This window comes from Rhineura floridana, chromosome 18, assembly GCF_030035675.1.
Source record: "Rhineura floridana isolate rRhiFlo1 chromosome 18, rRhiFlo1.hap2, whole genome shotgun sequence".
Taxonomy (NCBI): Eukaryota; Metazoa; Chordata; class Lepidosauria; order Squamata; family Rhineuridae; genus Rhineura; species Rhineura floridana.
Genome location: NC_084497.1, coordinates 8,160,673 through 8,177,737, shown reverse-complemented (window position 1 = coordinate 8,177,737; position 17,065 = coordinate 8,160,673). Strand labels below are relative to the sequence as shown.

General features: G+C 48.0%; 1 protein-coding gene across 5 annotated transcripts in view; it reads right to left on the bottom strand.

The window, feature by feature from the left end:
- DOT1L (DOT1 like histone lysine methyltransferase) overlaps positions 1 to 17,065 on the bottom strand; it is a 97,039-nt gene that overhangs the window by 59,592 nt on the left and 20,382 nt on the right. For all 5 annotated transcript variants that reach the window (XM_061600579.1, XM_061600580.1, XM_061600581.1 and 2 more), the window contains exons 2-6: positions 15,493 to 15,536; positions 11,195 to 11,269; positions 5,313 to 5,376; positions 2,236 to 2,464; positions 523 to 617 (exon numbers count right to left, since the gene is read on the bottom strand). In XM_061600579.1, coding sequence (XP_061456563.1) covers positions 523 to 617; positions 2,236 to 2,464; positions 5,313 to 5,376; positions 11,195 to 11,269; positions 15,493 to 15,536 — 507 coding nt within the window. The remainder of the gene's footprint in view (positions 1 to 522; positions 618 to 2,235; positions 2,465 to 5,312; positions 5,377 to 11,194; positions 11,270 to 15,492; positions 15,537 to 17,065) is intronic.

Here is a 17,065-nt window from a genome sequence, read left to right as displayed (position 1 = left end):
TCTCTTTGTGATCTTACAAGAGTCTGTTGCGTTGTTAACCAGCAGTGCCCTAAAATATATGATGCAATTCATTGGGAGTATGGAATACCGCACCAGGCATGGAATCTAGCTTCCTGTCAGTCCAAGCTTTCATTTTTTAAAAAAAAAAGTTCCTAGACCTCATGATTTCCACAGATACACTTGAAGGCATACAGGTAACTGGTGGTGCAGTCTTAAGGGTTGCAAAATAAGAATTAAAGGCTAGTGGCGGCAGGAGCTTAAGTGTCCGCAAAGTTTCTTCTCTACTAAAAGCAACGCTGGGATAAATTACGCAACTGGCAAAAAAAAGTGCAGAATTTAAGCCACAAGATTAGAGAAAAAATACGCAAAATTGCTGAAGTAGCACAATTTCTACGGCCTATACGGTCAGCCTTTCTCCATGCAGATTTTTTTTGTTTTTAAGCTGACTAGAATTCTCAAAGTCACACCTGGCTCCAGGTCACAGGATGCTCCTTTGTTAGAACCTCCTGAGAGGCTACATACCTCAGCATATTTGGCTGGAATATCAGCTTTCTCCACACCATAGTGGTGCTTGCAGTTTGTAGCTGCAGCTACCTGAAGAACGACTTGACCCACACCTGAGACAAAGGAAAGAACGACAGTTAGAAGCACTTCAGCAATGTGAGGCCGTCAGCAAGTCATGCCTCTGCTCAGAGATCTGCCCTGGCTGCCAATCCGTTACTTGTCCAAATTCAAGGTATATGACAGGGCTCATCAACCTGGGACTAGTTTACTTGAAGGATCAGCCTTTACCCCCTATGTGCCCACTGGACCGCTTCAATCTACAGAACTGGCACTTCACAGATGCTCTTTCTGTGCTTGCGAGGAATGAAACTTTTAGCACAGCAGCTTCTGTTCTCTGGAACTCCCTGCCTATTGATATTAGGCAGGCACTGTGTGTTGCCTGCTTCAAAAACAGTTTTGTGACAAGCTCATCCAGACACATACATTAGTTTTTAAAGATGTTGGGTGTTTTTTTTAATCTATATTTTGATAATTTTATTGTGTCTGTTTTGGTGGACATTTTTTTAACTGAACATTATACTATTTACGTATCAAATTTATATCCTACCCTTCCTGCCAAGCGCGTCCAGGGCAGCAAAGACACAAGCAATAAAACGATACAAAGATCTTTAAAACATCTATATTACATAATATACTATTATGTAACCCACTTAGGCTGCAATCCAACACGCACTTACCTGGGAGCAAGTCCCACTGAACCCAATGGGGCTTACTTCTGAGTAGACATGGATTGGATTGCAGCCTTAAGAGTGGTTGTTTTTTTTTAATTAAGCAGTATATACATTGTGCTAAATAATAAATATATTGTTATGGGAACCTGCCTTAATGCCAGATCAGACTATTTGGTCATCTAGTTCTTCCATGGGCGGAGTCTACACTTTGGAACTCCCTTCCAAGTGATATTAGGCAGGCGCTTTCAGTGTACTGTTTTTGGGGCCTACTTAAGACATGAAGCTCACTGGGTGACCTTGGGCCAGTCGCTGCCTCTCAGCCTCATGAAAATCCTATTCATAGGGTCGCCATAAGTCGGAACCGACTTGAAGGCAGCACATTTACATTTTAGATATGTAAATCTGACACGTATTTTAATATGTAATTTTTGTTTTATAATGTTTTTTTTAAAAAAACAACCCACTGATATTATTTTGAATTTTTAAGGCTAAATTGTTTTTAAACATGATTTTATTGATAATTTATCGAAGGCATCAGAAGAGTTTTCTACAAAATACCACCCTTTTAGAAAACAGACACAGTTTTGCCCACTTATGCAGAAGATTGTTTCCTCTAACTGTACTCCATAATCTGGTAACCTCAGTTTGTGCTAATGCAACACCCTCTATGCGGGGCTGCCCTTGAAGACTATTCCTATTCAGAAGCTTTGGTTTGCTGCAATAATTGTCTTCCCAATTCTGCTGATTGTTAATGGCAAGCCACAGTTGCCAAACACCAGGACGTGAAGAAAGGAAATGGGGTCCCAGTACACAGCCCTGATGACGAAAGAATGGTTTGGCCATCCCACGCAAACTGGGCCGTTGTTTACACAGTTGGGTTGTTTTCCAATCAAACTGGTATACATCAGCAAATATTTTATAAAAGAAAAGTAGTCAGTTCTGCACGAAGAATTTTAGGGTGGGCATAGGAGGGGAAACAGCATAGCAGTCACTCACGCACCGCTGCCTAAGTCTACGAACAGGTCGTCCTCGGTCATTTTTATTTCATCTATCATCTGAGCAACCAGGTCAAAGGAAGTCTCTCCATACACCTCTGGGGAAAAGGGTTCATAGTTGTTGAGTTTCTCCGGGTCGGTCACCGAGTGGTTATAGACTTGTTGTAGGATGTGGCGAAGGAGCCCATTGGAAGGGCGAGTGTTCAGTTTCATGGGCTGGGTGGTTCCTTTCCACTGTAGAACGAAACGGAGAGGGGAGGTTAGAGAACGCTTTCGTCTCGCCCACACTGCTCTCAGCCACAATTGTTACCTACTAAAGCTTCCTCCCTCTCTCATGAATACTAGAACTCTGGGATAACTCAACGAAGCTGGATATTGGAATATTCAGGGCAGACAAAAAGGAAGTCCTCCTTCACACAGCGCTCAGGTAAACTCTAGAATTCGTTCCCACAAGAGGCAGCGATGGCCACCAACCTGGATGGCTTAAAAAGGGGCCTATACAGGTTCATGGCTGTATCAATGGCTACTGGCCACAATGGCTATGTTCTCTCTACATGGCTGGAGGTGCTCTACCTCTGAATACCAGTTGCTGGGAATCGCAAGCGGGGAGAGTTGCTGTTGCAGTCTTGCCCTGCTTGGGGGTTTCCCACAAGGGGCATCCGGCTGGCCACTGAGAGAAACAGACGCCGGACTAGCTGGGCCCCCTTTGGCCTGCTCCAAATGCTGAGGTTCTTATGAAAATGCCTTTTTAGGCACAAAAGGTGCTGGGACATGGACAGAGGGTGGGTGGGCAGAGCTCAGGCAGGTACGGCCAAGTGGCCGTGTGAATGTTTCACTGTGCAACTTGCCTTGTGCCACTGGGCTGCTCTTCTGCTATGTTGCCACACAAGCAGGTGTCCGAAAACATGAATTAATAAGCTGCCTTGTAGCCCACCAACTTCAAATAAAGCAGCTACAATACCCAAGCTTCAACCTTTTGGCACATATTGGGTTAATGTGGACGTCACACCAAACCATGGTTTGCACATCCCAATTACTGGGGTGAGCCATGGGGTTGGAGCCGCTCGCCCGCTTTTATTTTCCCTCTGGCTCAGCACTCCCAGCTTTGGAATCCGTGAGAAAACGCCTGCCCGGAGAGGAGCCTGGACTTCACTCTACAACAGGGTGGGGGACCTTTTTCCAGTCCGAGGGCCGCACTGCCTTCTGAGCAACCATCCAAGGGCCTCATGACAGGGGTGGGCGGAGCAACAGATGTGAAATTTTTCCTTGTGTGCGGTAGGCTAGTTTCTACACACGCTCACGCACCCGTCACTCTGGTCTCCATCCAGGAAGGCCAGAGGCACAATCAGGGTTCAAGGACACAAGGTGAGTGCAAAGCAGAGCCAGCAAGGGGTGTGGCCTCGGGAGAGTCTCGAGGGCCAGATAGAGAAGCTTGGAGGGCTGCATCCGGCCCCCAGGACTAAGGTTTCCCACTCTTGTTCTAAAATCTAGGTAATTTTTGCTGTGCATGTGACCTTTTACCCAGCATTATAAGAAGTGTCAACTAGGAGCTCACTCCTGAGCTTCTCCCCCCTGCTGCGCCCCACCCAGCCACCTGCCCACCCCTCCATCCTTTTTTTCTTGAGACTCTCGTGCCCTTTGATTGCAAGCCTGAGAGCAGGGACTGTCTCAGTACTGATCTCTGGAGGCTGCTCTGGGAGCCTTTTTGGCTAGCATAAGGGCGAGGGAGCTGAGGCCCAGGAGGTGGGACGAACACGGCCCCCTTGGACCCTCCCCCGGGTTGCACCCCTCAACAGCCCTGCTCCACACCCTCTTAAAGTCCTTTTGACTGGCTGGAAAGGGCTCTCCCACGGCGATATTGCCTCTTGGCTTTGCCTATAGCAGACTGTAGCCCACATGGCGCACTCCAGATGTTGCTGGACTGTGAGAGCCAGTGGTGATGTAGTGGTTAGGCATGTAGGACTATGACCTGGGGAGACCAGGGTTCGAATCTCCGCTCAGCCATGAAGTTCAGTGGGTGACCTTGGAGGCCCGTCACTGCCTCTCTCAGCCTAACCTACCTCACAGGGTTGTTGTGAGGATAAAATGGAGGGGGGGAACCATGTACTCCACCTGGAGCTCCTTGGAGGAAAGGTGGAAGATAAATGTAATAAATAAATAAAACGATGGTTTATTTGCTTGTTTTGTTCATTCATTTAATTTGTATACCACCTTTCCTCCTGAAGGAGCCCGGGCCAGCAAACATATATCAATAATAATAATAATGATGATGATGATGATGATGATGTTTAAAGCATTCTAAAAACAGTGAAAAGGCATTTTCTTAACCAATGATTTCAGTATCATTCAGGAACAGTATCTTTCAACCATCAAATGCCTGAGTAAAACAGGAATGTTTTTAATGACATTAATGAAAGCTGTCACTGAAGGAGACAGACGAGTGTTACTGGGGAGGGCATTCTGCAAACAGGGAGCCACCACTGAAAAAGCCCTTGTCACGGGTCAGCACCAACCGAGCCACCCCCCTCCCTCCCCGCACAGTGGCAGCACCATCTACAACTCCCATCATCCCTGAACCTTGGGCCACGCTGGCTAGGCCAGATGGGAGCTGGAGTCCAACAGTACCAAGAGGGCAACGTGTTGGCTGCCTGCGGTATGCAAAACCTTCTGACTCTTGGATGGCTGAAATGTAGCCTAATGTAGAAAATCTCATGTCTTCCCTCTCCCCCACACACACCCCGGAATGTACCCCTCTCCCCCCACACACACACACCGGAAGGCTGCCCACAAGTGAATATGGCCCTCTGGCTGGGGGTGGGGGAGAGAGAGAGAGAGAGAGAAGGTCCCAAATGCCTGGGGCCTAAAAGAGTGGGGTTACAAATGCTTTAAGTAATGAAATAAGCCATGTTAAGAGGAGACACGCCAGAGGAAAATGCTAGCCAGGTCGCAAAGCATTATGCCTGCTAAGGGAGCCAAGCAAGGAAAGGGCTGACTTGAAGCCAGCCCTCCAGAACAAAAGCCAGGAAGGGCAAATGGGAGATGTGACCGGGCCGGACCGGGGCCAGGGTGAGAGAATACGTACCAACTGGTGAATGCTATCGATGGCGCGGTTGTATTTGTCGCAAAGCCTTTGCATGCTTTCAAAGCTGAAAAAATGGAAGAGGGGAGGGAGGGAAAACAACGAAAAGAGTTAATCGGCTGGGCAAGCTAACTCCGGCTTAAGGTTTCTAGGTGTGTTCCCGCCAAACATACACAGGAGCTAACATTCCAACTGACATCCTAATCCCCCAGTAAACAATCTCTGGAAAGCCTTCTAATACCCTAAAAATCGGCCTTCCTCCCAGCCTGGGGCCCTCAGATGACGTGAGACCGCTGGCCATGCTGGCTTCTGCAAGTCAGAGCCCAGCAATCCCCAGGCGGCGTGGCCAATGACCAGGGATGTTGGGCATAGCAGCATCTGGAGTGATATTCCCTATTGAATGCAAGAGATGGAAGAATGCCTCTGTTTAGAAGACGCATTCCCTCCTGAGGGGGGGTGCCTCTTACAGAGCAGGAATGGGGAACATCTGTGGTCCTCCGGATGTTGATGGACTCCAAATCCTAGTAGCCCGCATTGCCAATGGTCAGGGATGATAAGGAGTAAGAATCCAACAACATCCAGAGGGCGTCAGACAGAGAATGATCCTAAATTACCTAGGATCTGGGATGAGCAACGCTCCAGTTTACATTTGGTTGACAGAAAGGCCATGTTCAATTTATATGCTGCATAAATACGCCTCCAAGGTTTTTCTCCCCACTCCTCCTAGCCAGGAAGACTGTTTCACATGGAAATAGGTGCACTGGGGAGGAGACATTTAACAAAAGCATATTTACAGAGCGATCCTACATTCCAGTGGTGGGGAACCTCCGGACGTAACAGGCCTCTGAGGTTGGCCCATCAGACCGTTTGGTGCAAACCACACCCATCTTTCCCGCATCGGACGTCATATATTTCAACAAGCCTTTTAAGTTGAGACCTATCCCAGTCTGCCTCTGTGTTAGAATTGCCTGTTAATATGTTTTTTTCAATAATATGTTTTTAACCCTTTTAAAAAAGATGTTTTTAAAGCTTGTTAAAAAAATGTTTTTAATGTTTTGTTTTCATGTATTTTAAGGTCTGTTTTTATGATGTTTTAAAGTGTTTTTAGCATTTCTGTTTGCTGCCCTGGGCTCCTGCTGAGAGGAAGGGTGGGATATAAATCAAATAATAAATAAATAAATACATGGCTTCAGGTGCAGAAAAGCCTAAGTCAAGAAAATCTGAGCACACTCCCAATTCCTCCTTTGCAGCTAGGGCTCAAATTCAGCAATTTTGGAATGTGGCACCTTTGCCTGTCCGTCGCCCTGCACGGTGGCAGGAAAAGGTGTCAAATCCAAAAAGTACAGAACTCAAGAGAAGGAGGAATCTTCCTTTGCACCCCACGGCTTGATGTTTCAATCTCCCGACATCATATGGGCCGAGCCGGCCACCTGTCAATTGCTCGATATCATAAGCCATCAGGTGATAAGACAGGCGGCCAGCTCCACCCATCCACCAAAGAGAGTTGGCAGCTTCTGGATCTGGCCCGCCAGTTCTTGGCCTCTTCAATGGAGCTTACTCTTAGTTAAGCAGGAACAGGATTGTAATCTTAAAGCGGCTTTAAGTGTCATGATCAAACAAATTCAAAGCTTCATTTGGAAATTATTTTTACTTAAATGCTAGAAGAAAAGAAGAAATCAGGGCCACCAAACCTCGAAAGCATGCACTCCCGATTTGCTTAAACTGTTGTCATAATCTGAGTTTTGAGAGGACAGGCACCGGCAGTGCCCAGTAAGGCCTCATAGAGAGCACTCAGCTTAAGCAAGAGGAAGGGCTGTAGCTCAATGGCAGAGCTGTCCCAGCTTCAACCCCGATGGCTCTCCAGGTCTGAAACTCTAGAGGGCAGCTGCCAGTCAGCGTAAATTATACTAAGCTAGATGGACAAAAGGCCTGACTCGATATAAGGCAGATTCCTTATGTTCTTATTTAAATCGGCTGTCTGCCATGAGGACCAGAACCTTAATTTGCTTTTTTAATAATGGTTTTGACCCTTTTTAAACTTTTTAAAAAATGTTTTTAACTCATTTAAGTTCTGTTTTTATGATGCTTTAAAGTGTTTTTAGCGCTTTGTTTGCCGCCCTGGGCTCCTGCTGGGAGGAAGGGCGGGATACAAATTAAATAATAAATAAATACATACATAATTTATCTGTAGAGAAAGGGCAGTAGCTCAGTGGCAGGGCACGTGGTCTGCATGCAAACGGCCCCAGGGTCCAGTCCCCAACGGCACCTCCAAGTAGGACTGAGCATGGCTCCTGGGAGGGAACCCCTGCCCGAAACCCAAAGAGAGTTGGCGCCAATCAGCACACACAGTGGACTGACGCTCTTGGCAAGGTACAAAGCAGCTTCCTCTGTTATAAGAAACTTGCTGAACTCTAGGAGTACAAGAGCTCATCATGCCTGTTGGCTGGCCTGCCGGCCTGACAATCCCTTAAAAAAAAAACAGGATTAAAGAATCATCTCAGGACGGGAGGGAGGGAGGGTGCGTGCCACAGGCAGTCACATGCCCCACTGCATGATCAGGTTTCAAACATCAAGGCAGGGAGCGCTGCAGTTGTGCAGAGCCAGCACAGGAGGAGGAGAGTGCTGGTCAGCAATCTGAGCCTCTAATAAGCCCGCCTCAGTGACCGCAGCATGGGCGTGTGCTCAGGGTAGATTTTTATCTCGTTGTGTTTGCTTGCACTTTCCAAAAGAAAAAAAAGAGGGAGTATTCCAGGACACACCTTCTCTTGCAGGCGTTATTAGCACCCGCTCAACCTTTGGAAAGACCCAGGGTGGCCTCTTTGTTTACATCTTGAGACAAGAACGCAATTTGCTCCTCCGCAGAGTGATACTTGCCGGGTGCTGCCAATTCTCATGTGGTTTTTTTTGTTTAATTAACCTGAAGCCCACAAGTTAAAAACCAGATGCATTAAGCCTGCGTACACGCTATATATTTAAAGCATGTCCCTCCCCACTGCTACCACCGACGATAGAACCCTGGGACCGGTGGCTTCTTAAGATGCTTGGGACTGCAGCTCTATGGGCAGCAAAGTACAGTTCCCAGGATTCTCTGGAGAGGGGAAAATGTGCTTTAAGTGTATGGTGTGTACGCAGCTGAAGTGTGGGTGGGGATCCTCTTTTGCTACAGAGGTGCAAACTACTTCCGCAGGTATGGCAGCCTAATGAAAGGATACCTGCACGGCATTGGTGCGGTGTGATGGCTAGCTGCTCTGGAGCGTCAAAACTAAAGCCCAGGTTCAAGGCCTCATTCAGCCAGGAAGCTCATTTGGACCCATCTCTCACTCACTTGTTCTATCTAACCCATAGGTCTCTCTCTCTCTCTCTCTCTGTACCTATCTAAAAAAAAAGAAAACCTCCAAAAGAAGCCCAGTGGCAACCGAGCACACTCAGAATCCATGGAACGCTGAATGCCAGTTGTCAGGGAAGGCGATTTTGGAAGCCGCCTTCTACTGAGTCAGAGCACTGGGTCCTTCACGCTCAATATTCTCAATGCTGTCAGTGACTCTCCAGGTGTTCAGGCAGCCCCACCTGGTGATGCCAACGGGAACTGAATCTGGGACCTCCTGCATGCAAACACAAGCTCTACCACTGAGCTATGGCCCTTCCCTAAACCGGGGGGGGGGAAGGGCCAGAATGAAGTATCCTGGAAAAAACTGTGCTGGCACCTTGAACACAAATGGCTCTGGTGGCATACAGGCCAGACATTTAAAACACATCATTTTCCCCCAAAGAGTCCTGGGAACTGTAGTTTACTTCTCACAGAGCTACCGTCTCCAAGACCCTTAGCAAACTACCATCCCCAGGGTTCTTTGGGGTGGGGGGTGATAACATGCTTTAAAATGTATGGCGTGTATGCAACCTCCTATGAGGAGGAAACAGCTTTGTTGCAGGTCCCACTGCATCTGCAAATGTTTCTCCTTCTGCAGGCTCCAGTTCCCCTCTGCATTTTTGCACAATGTGATTTACCGTTCAAGTAGTAAAGTGCAAAGGAGAGGTAAGGGGGTGGGGGCACGGCAGGAAAGAGACCTCAGCCCTTTTCAGAATGACTGGCTTTATTATGTTCTCTCAAACAGCTACATGGAACAACTGAGATCTTCCTTGCCGAGAACTTCCATTATCCAATTTAATCAACGGTCAAAAGAGATGGCATTATCATGTTCCTTAGAAACACAACAGCAGGCCCACGCCCACATGGCCTGGAGCAGTCAATTCCTCTGGAGGTTTATCCCATGCGGGTTTGAAGCAGTTTAAAATAGAGAAAAGAGATCTATGGCCAGAGGCTGTGACCTGACCCCACCTGGCCCCACCCAAGGCAAGCCTGGGCCTGTCCCACCTTCTTTGCACGCTATCCTGACTTGACCAATCCCTTCTCCACCCCAGAACGGACTTTGCCCCCATAAGAGGCAGCGATGGCCACCAACTTGGACGACTTCAACATTCTTGTCAGAGGCAGTTTGCCTCTGAATGCCAGTTGCTGGGAATCGCAAGTGGGGGGAGTTGCTGCTGTGCTCCAGTCCTGCTCATGAGCTTCCCATTGGGGTATCTGGGTGGCTACTGTGAGAACAGGATGGTGGACTAGATAAGCCCCCTAATGGCCTGTTCCAGTTGCAAGGCTTTTCTTATGTTCTTATGGCAAGTGGATTTCCCGGAACAACATACCTGAAACATTTCTCTCATAAAAAGAGAAGAATCTGCTCCTTTGGGAACAAGGGCTCTTGAAGCAAAAGGGGAGTGAAAATACGCTGGACTGTGAACATACATCCCCACAGTGCCGCCAAGGCCACAAAGCCCAGCCAGTTAATGTTTAAACACGGGCCTTCAATTAGGCTGAACATGACACACAGGATTTAGAATTTGCTCTGACTGCTTGCACAGAGGAGACCTCCTCTTGCACAGAACCATCCTGAATAGATTTTGCAACATGGTTGTTGGCAAAAAAACCCCTCCCTAACAATTATAGGTTGTCTCATAATCAAGGTCGGACCCCCAAGTACTGAAACCTCACCACTTGCTGCTAAAAGGGGTGACTGTTCAAAAGAGCCAGGAGACAGGGCGAGGCAGTCGTGGTGACAGAGAGAAAAAAATCCTACCGAAGATCTAATGGAGCAAGCGAGATTCCTTCACTGTTTCAACCGCACTGGTGCCTGATTTGTGTCCGGATTAAATTCAAGGAGCAAGTCTGATGCTGGGTGGGAAAGCTGCACTGGAGCGGCTGCAGCTCAGTGGTTAGAGCACCCACTTTGCACGCAGAAGGTCCCAGGCTGAATCCCTGCCATCTCCAGGTAGGGCTGGGAGGGACTCCTGTCTGAAGCCCTGGAGAGACATTGCTAGTCAGTGCAGACCAAGGGTGGGGAACCTCTGGCCTTCCAGATGTTGCTGAACTACGGCAAGCATGGCCGATGGGCCGAGGATGATGGGAGCTCTAGTTCAGCAACATTTGGAGGGCCAAAGGCTCTCTACCCCAAAGCTCAGCTAGGTGGACCAATCGCCTGACTCAGCATCAAGCAGCTAGCTGTGTCCCTGCGATGCTAAAGATCTTTGGTCTGTCCAACACTTGGTGTGCATTTCCTCCCAGAGGCCTTTTTGAACATCTAAAGTTTTGCTACAACACCTGTGGCCCTCCAGATGTTATTGGATGGCAGCTCCCACCCTCCTCCTCCTCCTCCACCCCAACAGTCGGCCACGTTGGTTGGGGATTGATGGGCGTTCGGAGTCCAGCAACATCGGGAGGGCCACGCGATCCCCGACCGTTTTGCAAGAAATGAGCAACTCAGGGCACAGCATCTTAAGCCCCAATCAGAGCAAGTCACTCCCAGGGGGAGAACTAGCCAGACTTTTCCCCTTACCTTTTAGTATCATAGTCAATTAAAACGTAGTTTTCCATAGCAAGCTTGAGGTCTGGAATTTCTTCACAAACCCACCTGAAAGGAAAGGAAAAGGAGGGAATAAACATTCCTTGCAAATAAAGTCCCCAAAATTACAAGATTACTTCTCCTCCCTTTTTTTTCTTAGACTTGCTTGCCTGTCTAAACACAACAAATGAATTATTTGTGGCTCACAGACAGCTGGAAATATTATTATAATTTTTAAATTACTATTAATTTCATTTATAAACCACTTTCCATAAGGATTCCAAAGCGATTTACAACACCGTATATAAAAAGTTAAAACAACTGCATATATAAAAACAATTTTTAAAAAATTATAAACATATATTTAAAAAAAGTTTTAACACAACAGCACATACATAAAATCAATTCAAATCCAAAACAGAGACCAACTGGGATAAAAGACCTGAGGAATGTCTTTAGCAGGTGCCGAAAAGACAACATAAAAAGGCACCTGTCTGATATGCAGTGGGCGGGAGTTCCAACCAGCTGCTGCCGCCACATTAAAGCCCCCATTCCAACACTGTGCGGGAGCCAACCTCCTGACAGGATGGAATCTGTAGGATGCCCTCTCTTTCAGAAGGCAGTGATCTGCTGGGTATATAGAGGGTGAGGCAATCTTTTAGGTAGTGCCATCTATGTACACTGCACTTTATAAAGTACAGGTATGACTGGCCCCTACCCTAAGGAGCTCCCCATCTAAGATCTAAAACAGACAAAAGGAAACAGGAAGTGTTTTATTTGCTGATCGCCTACAGGGAATTCTAGCAGCCCTTCTGACACTTAGGGTAAATACTGCTTTGTATTGCTATCATGAGTTTTGAGTGTGCACATCACTCCACTACAGTCTACGCAAACGAGGTAGGCCAATATTATGATCTGCCTGTAACAGCAAACACTCACTTGTTTTCTTCGATATTTCAAACAAAAATGTATGAAACTGTCTTACACAGAGTCAGAGCATTCATCCATCTAGCCCAGAACCATTCGCTTCAGCTTCCCCCGACCCTGTTGCCCCTCTGGATGTTACTGGGACTTCAGTTCCCAGCAGCCAGCAAGGCTATGGATATTGGGAGCTGGAGTCCGGCAACACATGGAGGGCCAAAGGGCTCCCATCCCTGACCTAAGATCCCCTACTGCAAGCAAGAGATGGAGGAATGCCTCTATTGAGAAGAGGCATTCTCTCCCAAGAGCAGGGAATGCCTCTTTAAGCAGGGAAGGGGAACATCTCTGACTCTCCAGAGGTTGCTGCACTCCAGCTCCCAGTATCCAGCATGGCCAACGATCAGAGAAGGTAGAAGTTGATGTCCCACGACATCTGGAGGGTACTGGGGGCAGGGGAGGGAGAGTAGTCTATTCTGACTGAAACTAGACTCTCATCCCTCTTCACTCCCTGTCTTGCTGCCCAAGATCCTTTACACTACAAGCGCAAAGGATTGAGCCTAGGACTCCCTGCAGGCAGAGGAGGGACTCAGCCACCGAGTTCAAGTCTCTCACTCGTTCCCCACCCCCCACCTGATGTGTACAACAGTCTGAGGTTCTACTATGCCCAAAAACGGTTGCAGCAACGCTGAAGAAAGGCTAGAATGTTTGGAGCAACACAGGCACCCTAAATGCTACTTATGGAGCCAGAGAAGATCTAAATTAAAAAGGAGAGAGGATGGTCATCATCCTCATAGAATAGAATCATAGAGTTGGAAGGGGCCTATAAGGCCATTGAGTCCAACCCCTTGCTCAAAGCAGGAATCCAAATCATCAGGTGTGGGGTGGATAGACAATGGGGGTGGAAAGGCAAGCAGCGTCTCACTGCAGAGAAGACAGCAGCACAACCCCATGGTACCTCTGCACATGTGCAAGCGCTCTTCCCTCATCGGTCAGTGCTTTGGAGCCCAACAGCCTGTAAGAAACAACAGCCCAGCAGGGCTATTGCTGCTGCAAATCAAAGCTTCAAAGGGCAATGATAATGTGTGTGTGTGTGGATGTGGTGGCAAGACAGATGAGCGGGGGGGGCAGGGGTGACCATACATGCAGTCGACTGCTCCTCTTGGTCTGGGAGAGATTACTGTTAGCCTCAGACAGAGGAGCCCCCAATCCCAGCTTCAATGACTAGCCAAGACTTGATTTGCGATCCCCACCACCCTAGTCAGAGGCAGCATGCTTCTGAAAACCAGTTGCCGGAAGCCTCAGGAGGGGAGAGTGTTCTTGCACTCGGGTCCTGCTTGCGGGCTTCCCCCAGGCACCTGGTTGGCCACTGTGAGAACAGGATGCTGGACTAGATGGGCCACTGGCCTGATCCAGCAGGCTCTTATGTTCTTATGTTCCTAAGGGATCATCTCCCAGCAGTGATGGTGACCCCCACCATCTCTTAAGGCCAATGGGAAAAACTGGGAGGGAAGGGGTGTATGTGGATTGATGTAAGGAAGAAGGTTTCTTCTTCCTCCACATTACCTCCCTCCCCATCAAGGATTTAGGTGAGGGGATCTATGTACCAGGGAGAGGGACTTGTTGCTGGCCAGCTGAGCTGCGGCCCACACCCTGCCCATGTTAAGGGTCCCACAGATTGCTGTTATTTCCCTGCATTCCCCTCCAGTCTCCACACTGCAGTAAGGATGAGACGAGGGAACTGACACCGGGCCAGGCTCCAGAGGAGCTAGGCAGGCTGCTCTGTTGAGGCTTCTGGGAGAGCGGCCAGGCTCCCTAACATGGTTTGGCTCAGGGACAACAGGCAGAGAGGATGCAAGAAGGTGGCAGCAGGCAGAGCCAAGAGGCAGCGTTGGCCACCTACACCCTGCAGTCCCTTTGTAGGGAGGGCGACTGTGCGGCTAAAACACATAATCGCTCCTTCATACCCAGGGCTGCGTAAAAGCACACGTATGAAGGTTCCCGGCCACAATTTAAACCAAAATTACATATGGCCTCCCTTCTCCTGCAGGCCAGCCAATCAACACAAAATACTGCTACTCAGCCAGAACTGTCAATACCAGTTTTGATTCAGACTGTTTAGGAAAGGGCACACTCTTTTTCAAGAGAAAAAAGCCTCACAGTCTTGGCCCCAATGAGGAATGAAGGGCACTCCCCCTACACATATATAATGGTCCAGGGACCCTGGTGTGGTCCTGACCTGGTATAAGGCAGCTTTTCTATGGCCCCATTTGCACTATGCATTTAAAGCAGTTATCATGCCACTTTACCCAGTCATGGCTTCCCCCAAAGAATCCTGGGAACTGTAGTTTGTTAAAGGGTGCGGAGAGTTGTTAGGAGACCCCCTGTTCCCCTCCACAGCTACAATTCGCAGACTTCCCTGCGAGTGAGGACAAATTCATGGAGGATGATGCTATCAATGGCTACGAACCATGATGGCTATGTTCTATCTCCTCTGTTGGAGGCAGCGTGCTTCTGAGTCCCAGTTGCTCGACACAGCAGGAGGGGAGAGCTGCTGTTGCGCTCAGGTCCTGCTTCCTTATGGGCTTTCCCATGGGCCTCTGGTTGGCCACTGTGAGAACAGGATGCTGGCCTAGGTGGGCCACTGGCCTGATCCCACAGGCTCTTACATTCTTATGGTTTTTTAACCACCTTGGCAACTGTAGTCTTGAGAACAGGAGTCTCCTAACAACTCTCAACGCCCTTTAACAAACTACAGTCCCCAGGATTCTTTGGGGGAAGCCACGACTGTGTAAGGTGGTATGATAACTTCTTTAAATGTATAGGGCAGATGGGGCCATAGGAAAGGTCAGGACCACGCCAGGGTCCTAGAAACTACAGGAATCTTTGAGGTAAGCAGCAACTGTTTAAAGTGTTATGAACCTGCTTTAAATGTATTTTGCAGACAAGGGCCATGTTAAGGAATGCAGAAAAACTGGGATTTTAAGATGGGGGGAACATCCTATACAGTAGGGCCCCGCTTTTTGGCGGCCAGCTTTTCGGCATTTCACTAATACGGTGGCTTTCAATTAGTGAGGCCCCGCTCATACGGCGCTTGTTCTGCTTTTACGGTGTTTTTCGGGGGTTGGGCGCCATTTTATTGATGGAGTTCTGCTTTTCGGTGGGTTTCGCTTTTAGGCGGGGGTCTGGAACGTAACCAGCCGTATGAGTGGGGCCCTACTGTATTGCAAGAATTTACGATGAGGCAGCAAGCATGAAACCCTGGAGTCCTTCAGTTCTGCACCTCCCCTCTTTACTATCAGGAGATTCAGCATTTTCACAAGCAGCAGGGGTGGGGATCATTGGCTGTAATGCCAGGTTGCCTTGACACCTACCGAATTGTCTCAATGATTTCGTGAGCAGCATCATGGTGTTTGTCCTGAAACAAAAAGAAAGAAAGAGGTGGTTTCAGGAACGTCTGGGAAAAGGTATAATCTTGGCTGGATGGCAGATGACATGGACTCATTTGCTGATATAAGCCCCTCGCCACTTGAAAACGCAGAGGAGGGGAACCTGGACTAGATAAGCAAATCAAAAGTAACGTTGCCTAGTAAAGTTATGTCTTGTCATTTTTAATATACCCTGTACTACCTAATTGCCTGGTACTCCCAAAGTCCCATTTCCAAAAATCTTCTTTTTATGGCCCTTCAGATGCTGCTGGACCACAGTTCCTGAGGACTGGCCATGGCGGGTGCGGCGCTGATGGCAGGTGGGAGTCCAACAACATCTGGAGGGCCTCCACAGCACCCTCACTTTTTATGCAAATATAGCACAACTGTCTGGATGCTTCCCAATCAAACAGATGCGAAATACTACTATGCGCATCTTACAGAGAACCCACCAACCAGATCCGACTCGCAAGGCAGATTCTTACGTGCCAAATTTTGAAACGAAAATACACAGCAAGATTCCCTCACAGTTTGACTTGCCAGGAAAAGTTCGTTTTGCAGGAGCTAAGCAGGGATAGCCCTGTTCAGTGCCCAGGTGGTGAATCTGCCTGGGAGCTTTGTTCCAACCCACAGCAGCCAGCATAGCCCAACCATCAGGGCAGGTGTTTGAGAGTCCAGCAACATCTGTACAACTACAGATTCCCCAGCCCTGCTCCAAGGAGAAGCGTTCCTTACTGCATGCGAGAGATGGAAGAATGTCTCTGTTTAGAAGAGGCACTCCCTCCCGAGAGCAGGGGATGCGTCTTCTTACAGCAGGGATGAGGAAACCTGTTTCTGGACTCCAACTCCCAGCAGCCAGCATGGTCAAGGCTGTAGTGCAGCGACATCTGGAGGACCACGTTCCCCATCCCTGGTTTAGGAGACAAACAGGCTTCTAAAGCGCTCATCCTATTTGTTCACAAATAGTCTTGGTCTATTTACTTCCCCCTCAAACAAACAAACATACACTTTCCAGATAATTATTGTCTCCCAAATGGGCTCATATTAATAAAACTCTGTCTCATCAGTTCTTCAACTAACCATTCCCAAAGAATTACTGAATCCAACATTAGTCATACTCAAGAGTAGACCCACTGAAATTAAAGGACCTACATTAGTCATGTCCATTAATTTCAGTGGGTCAACTCTGAGTAGGACTAGCATTAGATATAACACAAACACTTCAACAGGTCTACTCTGAGTAGAATTTAGTTGCATTCAACCCTTTTTTAAAAAAAAAATCCTCCAAACCCTAGTTTAATTTTAATATTGGGGTTGTATCCAACCTTCTCAGAGTAGATGAATGACTAACTTAGGTCCATTAATTTCAACTGATCTACTCTGAGAAGAGTTGAGCTGGATACAACCCCCCACCCTCCCTTTTCCATGTCTGGTTAAAACCATTCACCCACAATGCACAAAAATGGTCATCAGCAGATCCCACTGGAATCAACGGGCCTCCTGCGGCCCTTCCATTGCT